This window comes from Crassostrea angulata, chromosome 5 (assembly GCF_025612915.1).
Source record: "Crassostrea angulata isolate pt1a10 chromosome 5, ASM2561291v2, whole genome shotgun sequence".
In the NCBI taxonomy this organism is placed as follows: Eukaryota; Metazoa; Mollusca; class Bivalvia; order Ostreida; family Ostreidae; genus Magallana; species Magallana angulata.
In genome coordinates, this window is record NC_069115.1 from 2,705,761 (window position 1) to 2,721,493 (window position 15,733).

At 35.1% G+C, this 15,733-nt stretch overlaps 1 protein-coding gene and 1 pseudogene across 1 annotated transcript; both read right to left on the reverse strand.

Moving 5' to 3' along the window:
* Positions 1-627: 627 nt before the first annotated feature.
* On the reverse strand, positions 628-2,287 carry LOC128182910 (uncharacterized). The gene is made up of 3 exons (XM_052851688.1): positions 2,184-2,287; positions 1,697-1,814; positions 628-1,178 (listed from the first exon to the last, which is right to left on the reverse strand). Exons 2-3 carry the CDS (start codon positions 1,761-1,763, stop codon positions 1,012-1,014), a joined length of 234 nt encoding a protein of 77 aa, XP_052707648.1. The 5' UTR covers positions 1,764-1,814; positions 2,184-2,287; the 3' UTR covers positions 628-1,011.
* A 5,780-nt stretch (positions 2,288-8,067) lies between these two features.
* On the reverse strand, positions 8,068-11,746 carry LOC128182894 (E3 ubiquitin-protein ligase TRIM71-like; annotated as a pseudogene).
* Between the last annotated feature and the right edge of the window lie 3,987 nt (positions 11,747-15,733).

A 15,733-nucleotide genomic window follows, 5' to 3' on the forward strand; every position in this document is an offset into this window, starting at 1 on the left:
CTGAGGAAGCTTCAGCAGCTGGTTCAGGGGAGGACGCTTCCCATCAGGATAGAGAGCCTGAGAATCAACCTGAAGAGATCATCAATGATGATGAACCAGAGGATGATGTCAACAATGATGATGATGATGAGAATATCATCCATGATGTTGATAGCACTGATGATGACATCAATGAATCTGATGATTCTGAAGATGAAATGCCTTCCAGAGAAAATGTCGATAAACTTTTATCTTTTTGCCCTCCCCCTCCCCCCAACTCCTCCCTCCCCCTTGATGCTACCTGACTGTATTACAGAGTTGTGGCTAATATTGCTCAGGTGAGCAAATGTGGCCTCTGGGCATCTTTTGTTTTTAAACAAACTACATTTTTTTATGAATTGTGAGCTGCCTTGGTGTTTAACTTTTTTGTGGAGGATTGGGGGCAGATAGAACCAGTGGTGGGGACACAGATTCGACGTACATGTATGTGGACTGCCAGGGAAGGAGATGGGGAGGATTGAACTGTAAGAATTGTTTCCACACATTTTATTCAAAATATTGATTCTGTACATACATGTATAGAGGCCATAAGAAGGTAATTTTTTTATGTCGTGGATCTTTATGTAGAGAATTAAGATATGAACTAAAAAAGTAGACTAAGTTAAACCACATAGTTTTGACACACTCTGTGGAAATAAAAAGTAATATTTTTTTTAAATAATCGGAACGCTTTTCCTCCAACAATTGTTTTTTTCCCTATAAATTTAAACACATGTTGCGAAATAACCAAAAATAGGACTGGACCCCCTTGCAAATATGGATATCACTCGGACCCCTCTATATATATTTTTTTTTAGATCCGCGCATGTCTTTTCGCGCGAGATCTGAGCATCCCAACAAAAACAAAAAGATAACATATTACCTCTTTATATTATCATATAAAAAATGGATGATGATTTAAAACTTCAAAGAGCTTTATTGAGGATATTTTTTTATTCTGTTATGGGTAATGTTTGTAATGTCGGGTACGAATCAGTCTTCACAAGCTTCTTGGCAGTCTAGTAAGGAATCGAAATGGTTCCGTCCGGAAGGGGCGGGGCCGCCGAAAGTCCTTTGGGTGCACCTCCCCAGGGCGGGGCTGTAGGACCAGAAGACGTGTAGACTCAGGTACTGTCCCTCATAGGACGGCTCCAGGCACTCTGTAAGTGGGTCAAATCTAATAAATACTCTCCTTCTGATATGATATATTTTTTACAAATAGTACCACATTGTCAGGTTGTATATTTAATTCGGTAAAATATATTGTATCAGAAAAGACGATGTTTTAGGAACATTACGTATGAATGGCTTCTAAATACAGGCGGTGGAATCATACACGCATGCTTAGTTAAAATTAAACTAGTGATATCTTTAGATGAATTGGTCTAAGTTCGATTATTCACGTAGCGACGTTAAAAGTTGGATACGATTTGAGACAAATATGAAACTTTTCTATGACTTATACATGCATACAGGTTTAAATACTTTACTACTTAAGCCATGCAACTGGGTCAAATTTTGTAGTGAAATAGAAAAAAAATTACTTAGTAACGCTTCACAAGCGCAGATAGGAAGAAACTCTTGCAAATAAAAGCGTATATCTTTAGGAAATAAAATTTGTAAATTTTTCATATCTTGAGGAATTTAAAAATGTTAATAAAATAAGTAAATTTCTTACCTGGTTTTAAGGCTGTGGCTTCCCTACAGAGAGCGACAGACAGAAGCATGAGTAAAACGATCAACATGATTGGTGGATCTAAAGTTGTACTAAAGTCTCCCTAAAGTACGAAAGTGACCTACAAAGGCAAAATATACTGTAATTATAAATAGTAGTATAACAAGCAGGAAACGAATGTTAAACTCGCTACAATACAGTAAAATCAATACGTTTAAATCTTACAATCTCATCTATAAAATCTTTTAGTTAATACTTTAATTTTATGAAAACGCGCCGTTATAATTCCTACATTAAAAATCTAACGAATTTTAAACAAACAAATCCAAGAAATAAAACAGTAGAATGCAATCAAATCATGTCGAAATTGGAATTTTTGAAATATTTGTCTGTTTGTAAATCAGAGACACGCGATGATGATGGTTGAAAGAAGTGTTTTCAAATAACTTTTTTAAAAAGTCTAAAATATTTTCAAAAAAAAAAACCAAACCTGATTTCTGTCTCTAAAATTGAGATACACCTAGAGATGTTTACACAACTATACCCACAGTTTGTATGGAATACTGGTCCATGGGCACTTGTAATAATCGTACATTTATAAAGTTAGATTAACGAACAGCTGTCGCATGACATGTTTCTGCCGATTTCTAAACCACTGTTGATTAATTTAATTAACCTCAGAATTATTAACTATTCACCTGTGCTACAATGCCGCAATGAACCAGTGTCTATAAGAATGATACATACCTGCTATATCAGCTGGACAGTGTGTTATTGGTTATTTTCTAGTTTTTTAAATCAAAGCCTTTGCTGTGGTTTGAACCCGAGTGCTTACAAATCCAGCACTCTACCGATAATAAAATGCATATGAATATGACCATCCTTAAGTTTGCCTTAAAAATAGTTTACATCTGCTTAGTAGGCTAAAGACGATCTTTAAGCCACCTTTAAGTATCAACGATGCTTTTAGCTGGCTTAATTGAGGCTTTAAGAATTAAAGATGGCTGCTAGGTCCTTAAAGGCCACATAATAAAAGACAATCTGTTTGCAACCCTTAATTAATCTATTTTTAAGGATAACTTAAGGTACAAACTTCTTCAAGCTGTCTTCGAGCCATTTTTGTTCAGAATATAACAGTCGTACATCAATATTTAGCTTTACCCACAAAAATTATATTGTGACAATCTATTAATTTGCGATCAATGGAATACTATATAATTATTTAATCTGTTTTCTACATTTATTTCGATTTTTTATCTATTTATTTTATTTTGGAATAGTATTTATTCCAAATAAGGCAGCGATATATTTACAAGACCAATGGATTCTTAATGCACATGTATTTTTCTTCATCCGTCTACGAAATCGATCATTATGTCTAAAAATGATTTAACTGAGAAGCAGAAAGTGTATCATTTTACTTCATTATCAAATTAAATCATATATCAAAAGTTTTTTTTGCTTTAATTTTGTCTGAGAATAAGCATTGTATCTAGAATAATGCAGATTTACAAAATTACAGTGTACAAATATGTTGTTGTTTGTGTAAACAAACATTTACAGTAAAACATCAAAATGTGATTGCATGTATTTTATCATTGTTTGATGTTAAATTCATCAGACCGTCAAAAAAGTCTACAATTACCTGCTGACATTCACCATACACCATGCACTAATCCCAAAAGGGGAGGGATAAATTTGTTTGCCGGTGGGGGGGGGGGGGTCCGAGGGATAAATTAATTTCCCGGAGTGAGGGGGGGGGGGGGGTTGGTTGAGGGATAATTTTTATTCCTCTATATCCCTGAATGGCAATTTTTCAAATTGCCAATCACTTAACCCCTGTCAAATTAAAAATTACCATTAAAATGACATTGTATAATTTTTCTTTAAGGTACAGGTGGTTTGAGCAGATTTGTAACATGTTTTTCCCCTTTTCTCTCTCTGTGACACCCCCCCCCCCCCCCCAAGCATATGTTTTTATAATGCAGTTTTACACACTCACATTCTACACGTATAGTTTCCTTCTACACGTACATCAGCATCATAAGTTTCAGCCTTATTTTCTTTTGTACATTTATTAATGAATAAATAGGAACATCTATCCGAACACCGCCACTAGTCATCTGGAACATCCCGGGCTTTTCCCAGTAAAATACCTCCAGGACCCCCCCCCCCCATGTATAATATATATATATATATATATATATATATATATATATATATATATATATATATATATATATATATATATATATATATATACTAGTAAAGCTTATTTCGCGTAAATTGTGAATTTTTTAGTGCAGCATACATCAACATAAGATTTAGAAAATAAATGATGAAAAAATAACTCAGGAATGTGGGGATGAATATTGTGTGTTAGTCGGGGGGGGGGGGTGGGGGGGGGGGGGTCTCGTCCCCAAGCACCTGTGTTAAATGCGAGGTGTCCAGATAATTAATACTCTTCATTTCCGAGGTATACATTTGTAATTTTCTTTGACAGGTCCGAGTTATATTCCGGCGTCAAAAACAAATTGAAATTGAAATATCTGAAATATCTTGACAAGCTAAAAAAAACACACCCTTTTTGCCATGCAACCATCTGTGGAGGGTGGGAAAAGGATCTGTAACCTTTATATTAGCGGATAACACGAACCAATGTCCAAAGATTCTTTTTTTCTTTATCGCTCTCTCTCATCATCCATGATTTACAATGCACAACTTTATATTGCAAAACAATTGTCATACAAACTATAACAAAACACAATATAACGAACACGGACATAGCGAATTTACAACACGTTTGGAAAGTTAATATATAACCCTTTACAGTCGCTACGTGCCTGTAACTACACATTGTATCAACTTGCATGCCTTGACTGCCACCAGAATATAAATTATGGCTTTCTTAGAGAGTAATTGCATTGTTACTTTCTATAGCATTATAAATATAAAGTATGTTCGTTGTTATTTGAGTGCAAATTTATAAACAATACGTAGAAATTAAAAAAGAAAAAAAATTTCGGCAAATGTTGCTTTTGTGTTACCCCCCCCCCCCCCCCCCCCCCAAGACACGTGTACACATTGAAACGATCAAGTGAAACACCTGTATCATATTGACCTGCTTCATTAAGCAGGTAAATAAAGTTATAATTAACAGACGTGAAGTTATGGTCTATAATGTTATAAACAAATTCAGAAAGTACAGGCAGGTAGCATCGCGGGGGGGGGGGGGGGGGGGGGGGGAGGCACTTTCTGTCGCAGCAAACATTTTTCTTAAATTTACATATAAAAAAGGTAATTTCTATGCCCCACCCCACCCCTTCTTCATTTTGGGCCATGTAAAAAATAAAGTGCAAATAAAGAAATGAAAATTAAAATTTAATTAAGTTATCGGTATACTACGCTTCCTCCCCCCCCCCTTCCCCACGGACTACGATTTTCATGATTTTGATGATCTTTTTTCCTTGTCAAGATTTTATGGATGACCCCCCTCCCCCTCCCCCCCCCCTCCATCCACTTTCAAAATACGATGCAACGTCCATGAGATACATTATAGCATGGAATCATGATTTGTTGAAGTATACACTCTCATAACTGCCGCGGTGTGTGCATACAAATTGAGTAACGCGCGTTAGCGCGTTATGAAAATTTGTTTGCACACACCGCGGCAGTTATGAGAGTGTATACTTTAACAAATCATGATTTAATGCTTATATTTACATTTTTTAACTTCTTGCCTTATATGCAAATGTGAATTATACCTTAAAATTCCGATCTTATCCTAAGGGTAAGTTAATATTAATGGAAGAGCCACAGTAACAGCCACAAGCGTAAACTTTGATTTTCGCTTGTGACGTTGCAGTTTACAGCGTTCAACGTTTGTGATGTCATAATAAAACTCGTCAATTTGACCTTTGACTACTTGTTGCATTTAGAGGCATTTAAAGATCACAGAATTTAATGGGGAAACACAGTAGAATGTAAATATTGTGCAATAATTCTCTCTCATTTTTGAATGACTCTACAACAAATGCCACGGTGTAAGCTTGGATCCATCTTCCAGATTTTAGCGCTAGTATTCTTGTTGAATATGAGAATACGCTATATAAATTCTTTCGATACCTCTTACGTAGTGTGTTTATTCTTTTTGTCAGAATTTTATTAAGAACGGCGTCGGGGTCGGGGTACCTGTGAAACTTTACCATAGACATGAGCAGACGAAGATCAAGACCCGAATTGGTATTTTCTGAAACTCAAAGATGTAGGAATGCATGGTAACTACACGTCCTACATTTACGAATAAGAAGGAAATTTGTTTTTTTTTTCTTTTGTTAACAGTCGAGTTCTAATGGCAATATGTTGAAACTGAGGAGGATATAGACGTTTTTACATCATGGATCAATGTAAATATTGTCAGTGATAAACAAAACATGTAGGGGTCAAACGGGTTTTATTGAAGAAAATTCAGTTAAACATGCAAGCAAATAGGGACTGTATGTTTCAATACATATTGTGGTATTATCTTTATATTATAGCAGTGCAAATGAAAAAAAAAATATGTAGAGTCCTAATGTTGTATGATTCTAATTCAGACGAAAGACTTCAGAAAGAGATTTACAGTGACTTCAAGATATGGACCAGCAAGTTTGTGAACATTTTTTATTTACTATTTTTTATAACTATAGGTTGATACTTTATTGATGCATAATTAATTTTATACTTTTTACAACAACAGTATTAAAATGTTCAAATATGATCATGATGATAAATCTGAATATGTGCAGATTTATATCTAACATGTAAAGATTAAATGTTTTATACCTACATTGTAAAATGCTGTGGCAAGGGGAATAACTCTTCCACATTTATAGCATTTAAATATTGTGTATTTTTTATAACCTGTGAAATTAATTAAAAAATATTATGTGAATTGATCGTATGAAATTGAATTAATTTTCTTGTTTATTTATTTTTAAATCATATACAAAAGCATCCAAAAACATTCAGACTTTACTGAAAGCAAGTATATACAAGTGATGCAGAAACTCGAAGTATGAAAGGAATTTCCATGGATTCCATTGGAAGGTATGTGTTTCGTAACTCAATCTTTTACAAACCACAATATTTGCATTAGCAAATTCTTCCATTTTATGAACAATTAAACCAAAGAGCAAAAAAATTGTCACCTCTGTATGAACTTTTGTGACATTGTAAATAATATTGCATTGAGAGTTAAAGCTTAATTTGTCCTTTGCACTGATATTATGAACATAGATAGACAATAATTGCTAAATGATTTTTATGATCCGTCTTGTTTATATTAAATTCAAGAAATATGTATAATCAACTTTTAAAGTTCACCAGGACATGAACTTGGTTGGTACATTATAAAATCTTCTGGTAAGTGTTCTGCCTTCAGAGGATTTGATCATGCACAAGATCACAGCTTCATATCCCGGTGAACTTTTAAACATATATATATTGTGGTCACCTTAGTCACACAAGTGACCCATTGCAATCGGGTTTTGTACGTCGTCGGCGTGTTGAGTTATGTGTTGTGCGTTATCATTTAAACATTTTCAGCTCGACTTCTTGAAAACTACTCTATAAAGGGTCATCTTGACCAATATTTTTTTTGGAGCAGGATCCATAGGAGAAGGGAATATATGTTGTAAAGTGATCGATTAACCGATTCAACATGAAACTATTTATATCATATAGTGAATATCCACTAATTTTTTCCAAAAATAATTACTTTTGGTCATCTAGCAGGCAAATTAAATACGTGCTTAGAATGAGCAATGATGTCCCCCCAAGTTGTAAAAATCACGACCCATAGGTTAGGGCATTTTGGTTTTTGAGTGAGGCTTTACTGTGTATGAGCGGAAAATATCTGTAAGTTATATTAGAATTCATCATTTTGCAGTATTATAAAAAATTTAAGAATGAATTGTTACATATATTATATTTTACAAATAGAGCCGTTTCAACAAGAGCTTGGACTTTGGGCAGTATGTGACAAACTTCAATTTGTTAGATGCAGAGGCTTCACTCATGACTTACTTTCCTGTCATTAACTACCAGTTAAAGATATAAATACATTGAACGCAATGACACTTGTCCGACTTCATCCTGGGTTGTGTATTTCAGTTGAAACAGCTAGAGCACATGTCACACAACAGAGCAGGTACAAAATTTCTGATTCTGACAATCTATTAATATTAATAGGCATCTCTTACCAAAAAGGGAGAGAAGAGGTGGACATCTGACAGCTTGTTTCGATGAAGAAAACTAAGACAGTAACATCCACACTCTTTCTAAGACGGAACTAATAGCTTACACAGTTTGTTTGATAGATTTATTATAACATATGTACATGTAATATACACACTATCTTTACATATAATACACACTCGCACAGTTTGTTTACATATAATACACACTCGCACAGTTTGTTTACATATCAAACACACTCGCACTGTTTACATATAATACAAACACACAGTTTGTTTACATATAATACATACACACAGTTTATTTACATATAATACACACACACAGTTTGTTTACATATAATACATACACACAGTTTGTTTACATATAATACATACACACAGTTTATTTACATATAATACACACACACAGTTTGTTTACATATAATACACACTCGCACAGTTTGTTTACATATAATACACACACACACAGTTTGTTTACATTTAATACACACACACAGTTTGTTTACATATAATACAAACACACAGTTTGTTTACATATAATACATACACACAGTTTATTTACATATAATAAACACACACAGTTTATTTACATATAATACATACACACAGTTTGTTTACATACATGTATAATAAATATACAATGTTTACATCAGATATTGTATTTTCTTCACTTTACCTGGTAACTCAGCCACAAAGAGGTTGTCTCTGGTGTCCACACATAAACCCCATGGACGCTGTAAATGACAGTTGTCAATGTAGCGGAGGAACTGTCCGTCCTGATCCAGAATGTGGATACAGTGGTTGTTATCGTCTGCTGTCAGGATCCGACCCTGGCTGTCTGTTGTGATGCCGAGTGGACTAAATGATTCCTTGGTAGTAGAGGGAGGACCAGTGTAGGTAAACCGGAGTTTCCCGGCCTGATTGACCACCACTCTGCATGGGCTCCATTGTCTGACACACAGATATCTAGGTTCCTGTTCTCACTGATGCATTTAGTGTTACCAGATGAATAGAGAGGTTGTCCTTTGTCGTCGTACTGAATATTTTGTTTCTCTGTGGAGCCAGAGTAACACACAACTTTTGTTTGTTTATCATCACTGTACATGACAACCAGGAGGTCACCAGAGGAGGTACTACAGACACCGCGAGGTCTCCACCCCTGTAGTCTGATCACTGTCTGTATCTGTGTATTCTTCACTATGTTCACAGTTCTATCATTGATATCAGTATAAACTAGATCCCCACTCCTTGTCACTGCTATGTCATGTGGAGCGTTCCCTGACTTGGTTTGGACTGACTTCACTAGTTCCCCCTGCAGGTTGTAGAGACTCATCATCTTATTAAAAACACTACACGCCCAGATTTCTTCATCACTGTGACAAGTAACACTGGTTAGATAATGTTTATACTGTGTCTGTATGGTGGAGATGATCCGAGGCTCACCAAGCAGTGGTTTTAGAGGAGAGGATCCAGCTTCTGAGGTTTCCGTGGTGTAGCCATGTTCCTCTGTTGAAATGGAGAATGCTGACATGGAACCAAACTGTTGGTAAAGTTGTTCTGGGTTAATTTTCTGAGGGATGAAGTTTGGTAGGGAAACTGTGAGTTTAGGAGGCAATCTTCTGAATTCAGCATTCCTGGATTTGTAGGCAGAGACATGGCTGACATCATTGGAGTCCAGTAACGTCTTCAGATCAGCAATGCTCTGTGTGATTTCAGAAATGGTGTGTGTGATTTCATCTTCCTGTTTGCTTAAGATAGCCAGGTGTTTGGCGTCCATTTCATCAAGATCAGATTTCAGTTTCTGTATAATGATGTCTATTTCTCTGTGCCAGACTTCTCCATGTGTATCTATTGCTGATGTTAATTTCTTAGAGTTTTTATTTAGTTCAGATTTCTGAACTGCAATGTTGGATGCAATCTTCTGGTATTTAGGATAAAGGAAATCTTCTAATTCTTTTAAATCTTTCTGAAAGTCATGTTTATGGCTCTCTAAACCATTTGCAATGTCAACTACATCATGTGCGTGATGTTTCTTAGAGGAAACACAGAGTGCACAAATAGGACCAATGCATTGTTTACAGTAAAGTTCACAAATCTTTGAGGAATGTTTCGGACATTTAGTGGTAGATCCCCTCTTTTCAAATGGCAGCACTTTGTGTTCTTTGGATTGATCAGAGAGATGTTCCCCCACACAGGCTTTACACAGATGTATGTGACAAATGTCACAGTACATAGGGGGGCCCGGGGTCTCACATAGACGACACCGTAACACATCCTGGGCCCAAGTCCTAGGGTACATGTTCAGGCAATGAACTTGCGTGGATTCTGAAAATGAAATATATTAATATAAATAATATTATGATCAACAGCACAAGTTACATGTATGTAACTGGGTGTACAGGTTTCAAACAACCGACACACGAACATTTTGTGTTCACTCTTTAAATCATCTGTTGATATTCAGTTTATTTTTGTATACCATTAAAATCATTTCTACATATAATCAGCGTTTTATATCACACGTATCTTTAAATTCTCACGATTGATATTTACAAGTACTCAATCATTTAATGTTAGATGTACCAAAACATAACCATGCATGAATTTTAATAAAAGGATTTAAACTTGTGCTTTTTATCGCTGTTTATCATGTTCATAACGTTGCGAAATACAGATAACAGCAACATTTTCAATCTCAAACTGTACAAACCTTAAACTTTTATCATGGCGACTCCGCGTATGTTTGCCATGTTTACACTTCCTGGTCTGCATAGCTACCTGTAAGATCACGTGATTCATTGTAGGAATCAGTGACCCATTTTTTTTTACTACAGTCAGAGACATAAGTAACAGAGATTGGCAACTCTGCCATTAGCGTGTTTTGTTGTTGAAAAATGGTACGGGACCAACCTTTCTTTGAGAGCTACATTTTACTAAACTGAGATAATGATCTAAAACCAAAAGTATATTGTTTTACTGAAAAGTGTGCATAGGTTTTATACATTTTTTGATATATAACATAGCCCCCCACACACTTTTTGCAAAGTTAGACCTAACCATTGGGCACATAGCATCATAGAGGGTTCAACCCCCCTCCCCCCCCCCCCCAACTTTTCTCGCAGCAAACATAATTGTTCCTAAATTTACCTTGAAAAGATTGAAATATTGAGAAGTTGGAGTCATAGGTATACTAGCCCCCATCCCTCCCCCCTCTCCCCACTGTTTAGGTATTTCATGATTTGGGAAAACCTAGGGTCCATGGTCAGACTCATTTACTAGTTGTTACAAGAGATCCTGAAAAATACAATATCAAGAAATAAGTATGATGTTCATGATTTGCACACGTTTTTAAAAAGCGTTATATATTGGCCTATGTATATGAATCTTTTAAGAAGACATTTTTATTAAATTTACATATAGAAAATAAGTGCCCCACCCCAAACTGGTTGGTAATATGTAAAAAGAAATATGAAATGATGCTTATTTTGAAATATTTATTTTTTTGTCACCAGTCCCCCCCCCATTAGAACAGCAAAGATTAGCAACTGTTGAAAACTAGCTTGTCAAGAACGGTTCCCCTCCCCAAACTTTCAGAATCGATGCTACATGTTTGTCAGTGGATGCATGACATAATGTGCATGACCCAGTTACCTACATTTAAATCAACTTTGACGTAGAATCCTTACATTGAATATTGGGAGCATTTTAGTCCAGAATAAGTGTTGTCTCACATGGTTTATGTCGGTAAATACACAACCTAGTGGCTAGTCCAACATGGTGTATCTTTGCTCGTTCTTTCGGGTCTGTTATCAAGGTTTATCACGTGATTAATGACGTGTTTTGGGGGCGGATCTAGGGTCTGCGTGATGAAGGACATGAAGCACCGAGCAGGAGAAATAATTAAAGGAGTACTCTGTAGCAGTTTTACATTTGTAAATATTCTGTTTTTTATACCTCATGTTCCATTGATTTGATTTGAGAGTATTTGAGAGATATAAACATTCATTCATTCACTCAACGAGGAAAATTGCCAATAATTGAAAAAAGGTAGCTGATACCTACATCCAGCTCCCGTAACCCCCCCCCCCCCCCAAAAAAAAAACCCCAATTGAACAACAAAGAGCGAACGTTTACCTATAATCGAGCAAAATAAGTTTGTTATCTATGTAAGTTTTCGTTTTTTGTCCTCTCCTTACCCTGATAAATTCTTGGCAAGCATACATAAGTACACGCCTAAGATTTTTTTTTTCAATTTTCATAATTTATTTCAATTTTCAACAGCAATTCAATATCAAATATAGCTTAAACAATAGTTTTACACAATATATAACGTATACATACAATCTATACACGTCTAAGATTAAAAAACACACAACTCGTTGGATAATCTTAAGGCGGCTAGATGGTGGTGGCCATTTTAAGACTAAATATACCTCCCTTGGACGAAGAGCTCTGTATAATGATTTTGGAAATGTTCTAATTTTTAATCGTAGAGCCGGATTTTTCGTTCCTAAACAACAGTTTATGTCCATAAATGTTAAATTTAAAAGTTTAAGACACATTGGTGGGATATTTGTAGACTACCAAGCTCACGTCAACAACAAAAATGTTAGCCATAAGAGATTGCATAGAATGAATAAGCTGTCTTTCTTTTCGAAACCAATAGGCCTATTGATTGTTTTGTAAGTAAAAAAAGACAATTATTCATGGTGAATCAACTCTTTTATTTTCAGACGGTATTTTTCCAAACTTCATCTACACTCTTCATTGTTTTTAAACACTCTAATAAAAAGTATTCGCGTTGGTACCAATTTATTTCCCCCTAATTTTGATTTGCCTATTGTGACATTAAAATGTTATGGTGTGTACGTTATTTGGGCATTATTTGTGGTAGATGTATACTTATACACCTCTCATTTGTTTCCACTTAATGTGAGGTGTATAGGAAAAATCACCTCAGGAGTTAAAAATGAAAGTGCGAATTTTTATTTATTTTTTTAATGAAGTTTTAGGGCGAAAATTGAAGAACACAACAAACAGTTCATTAATCCCTTAAATTTGTTCTATCAATTTTAATTCCATAATCCTAAACAAAAATAAAATTAGAGAGAAATCCCATAGATTTTTTGCTTAGTTTGTGTATTGGTCAGTATACCGCAGTAGACGAGCAAAATGCGCAAGTTTTACAGAATAAACAAGGACAAGTTGATATCTGGGAGTTTACTGGTTGGGGGTAAGAGAGAGAGAGAGAGAGAGAGAGAGAGAGAGAGAGAGAATTTAATTGCCATGACAGAGATCAATATGGTCAAGGATAAATTGATAAATGTCTCTATAGTATAAGGTTATTAGGAATTTTCGAAAAACCGTTTGATCTTCTTTCCGTCGAAATGCTATCATTTTTTAAATTGATAATATCCTGAATTCTACAAAACGTCAAAAACCTTGCGACTCAAGTAACTGTTTATCGTCCTGTAATGTAAGGCACTGAGTTTTAAAACATCATATTCAAATCCGATGCCCTTATTGTTTCGTCAAAATGGTTTTGGGAGCGTGTGTTGAGGGTTGGGGTGTACTAACAAGCAAAGAGAATCTGAATGCATCTATTACAGTGCGAGATTCACTGTTCATTAATAACTTTACTTTCTAAATTCAACATTTGTTTTGTAATATTTTCTCGCAGTTTAATTCTTTAAAAAAACTGTTTTATCAATTAAAATGTCACTTTTCGGACTCTGTGTGTGTGATTTCAATGAGACAGAGTGTTATAGTCTGAAGAACTGCTAAGCTGTTAAATCAACATTGATAGGGTTTCTTGTCCAGGTCATCAAAGACTCGTTGAGTTTATTTTTTCAACAGCGTGAATCTTTTTACTTAGCTAACCTTATGTCACCACCTGTCAATTTTTACTCATTGTTTAGATTCTTACATATAGTCACGTTCCATTGTCAATATTTAGTCGGGAATACGGCGGCCACCGCGGCCAGTCAGGAATACGGCACACTTATCATTTGTTTTCACCTTACGGCCCACAGCGCGCCTAATCCCTATAACTGGTACCTACCTCGCCATCATGCAGTCCCTTGTCCCGTTCGCACTGCACAGGACAAATGCAGTTCAAGGACAGTTCAAATTTTAAACTGCAAAACCAACCCGGGGGGGGGGGGGGGCATTTTTTTAATGCAGGCAGAGTAGTTCATACACCCATCTTTCTTCTGCAAGCCTCATCAAGGTTCGTGAACCTACGAAGTATTTATGAAGTAAAATGCAGAAACCATTGACATCTTTATATTGGAATATATACATGTACATGACTGTAAAGGTACTAAAAAATATTGACTCTATATTTTTATATAATATCTGTAAATCGGTTGAGGACTGTCAATTCCTTAAGATATTATAAACATTGTACCTAATGAATTAGAATTGTTTTCTATTAGCATTTTGATTAATTAAATTAGTCCTAAATATCCTGAAATTTTGAACTTATCAATTTTACATGAATCGCGGAAAGAAAATCGTGGCAGATGAGCCGGTCTTAAAATTCGATGATGGTAGCAGGATCCTGATGGGCGGACTCATAGTGATTATCTACTTTGGCCTCAAATTCTACCGTCCTTGACGAGACAGGAACTACCGCCTTCTCTGATGCTCCACCAATCATTTTTTAAAATAAAGTTTGAAATAATCACAATGAAGCCAACATTTTTTGAAGTTTTTACACGTCAAGTGCCAGTTTCAATGTTTGTGAAAGTCTATTTTTGTAGATCAATAATGGTCTGATCTTCTAGAAAGGATGCTGGTAATCGGAAGAGTTTTGAATATGTTAAGTTGAACCAATTAACGTCGAGTGTTTTCTTTTTTTTTGCCTATAATCTTTATGTGTGCGCTTTTTTTTTAAAAGGATATGAACTTTTTTAGGAGTAGGAGGTGAAAGTGTTACTTGGAAAGTAATTGTATCGGCATTCAACTATATTGGCTTAGTTTACTCTTTTTTATCATTTTCCATATAAACAAATCATTAGCCAAAAACTAGGGCCACTTAGAGAAGATCGATTGGTGTTTGATCTGACATTTGAATTTGTATCATGGTTTTTCATTGGTTGATCTGATATGTAAACATGTACACCAAAAAAAAAACCAACAAACCAATATTCGATGGATTCTTTGTATATAAAAAGATAAATTAGCTGATCTTAAATAACTAAAAAGATTGCTTGATCTTGCATTTAACCTATATAAATGCATTAGTTGATATTATTAATTGATCTTAACTTTTGTTAAACTTACAGCTTATCTGATAGGTTGATCTTAATGGTACATAGAAGTTGATCTGACTAATATTGAAAGGTTATTGGCTCATGATAGAAAGAGGGATACAATGTACAATACCTGTAGTTTTTGCCTGTAACTCATTACCTGTAACTCATTACCTGTAACTCTTTACCTGTAATTAATTACATGTACAAATTTTTGTACTAGTAATTAGAATATTGTTAAAAATCTAACAAACATGGTGTGGAATATCCAACAGACAACTGGATAGTTAACTGGGCAAAGAACCTAGTTTTGATTTTGCATGATTATTTGTTGGTTTCCGCTGGTGATAAATCAAGCATTCCATTCAATCCCTGTGTGAAATGAGTACCATTTTACTTCCTTCATAAGAAATCTACGCTCTTGTTTACTCCACACAATGTTATTGAGCTTAAACAACTCAAAGAGAAAATGATATAAATTATTGTTGCTAAATACATTCATGTTTGCTTTATTACTCGATAACATTGCCACTCTATGTGTTTAT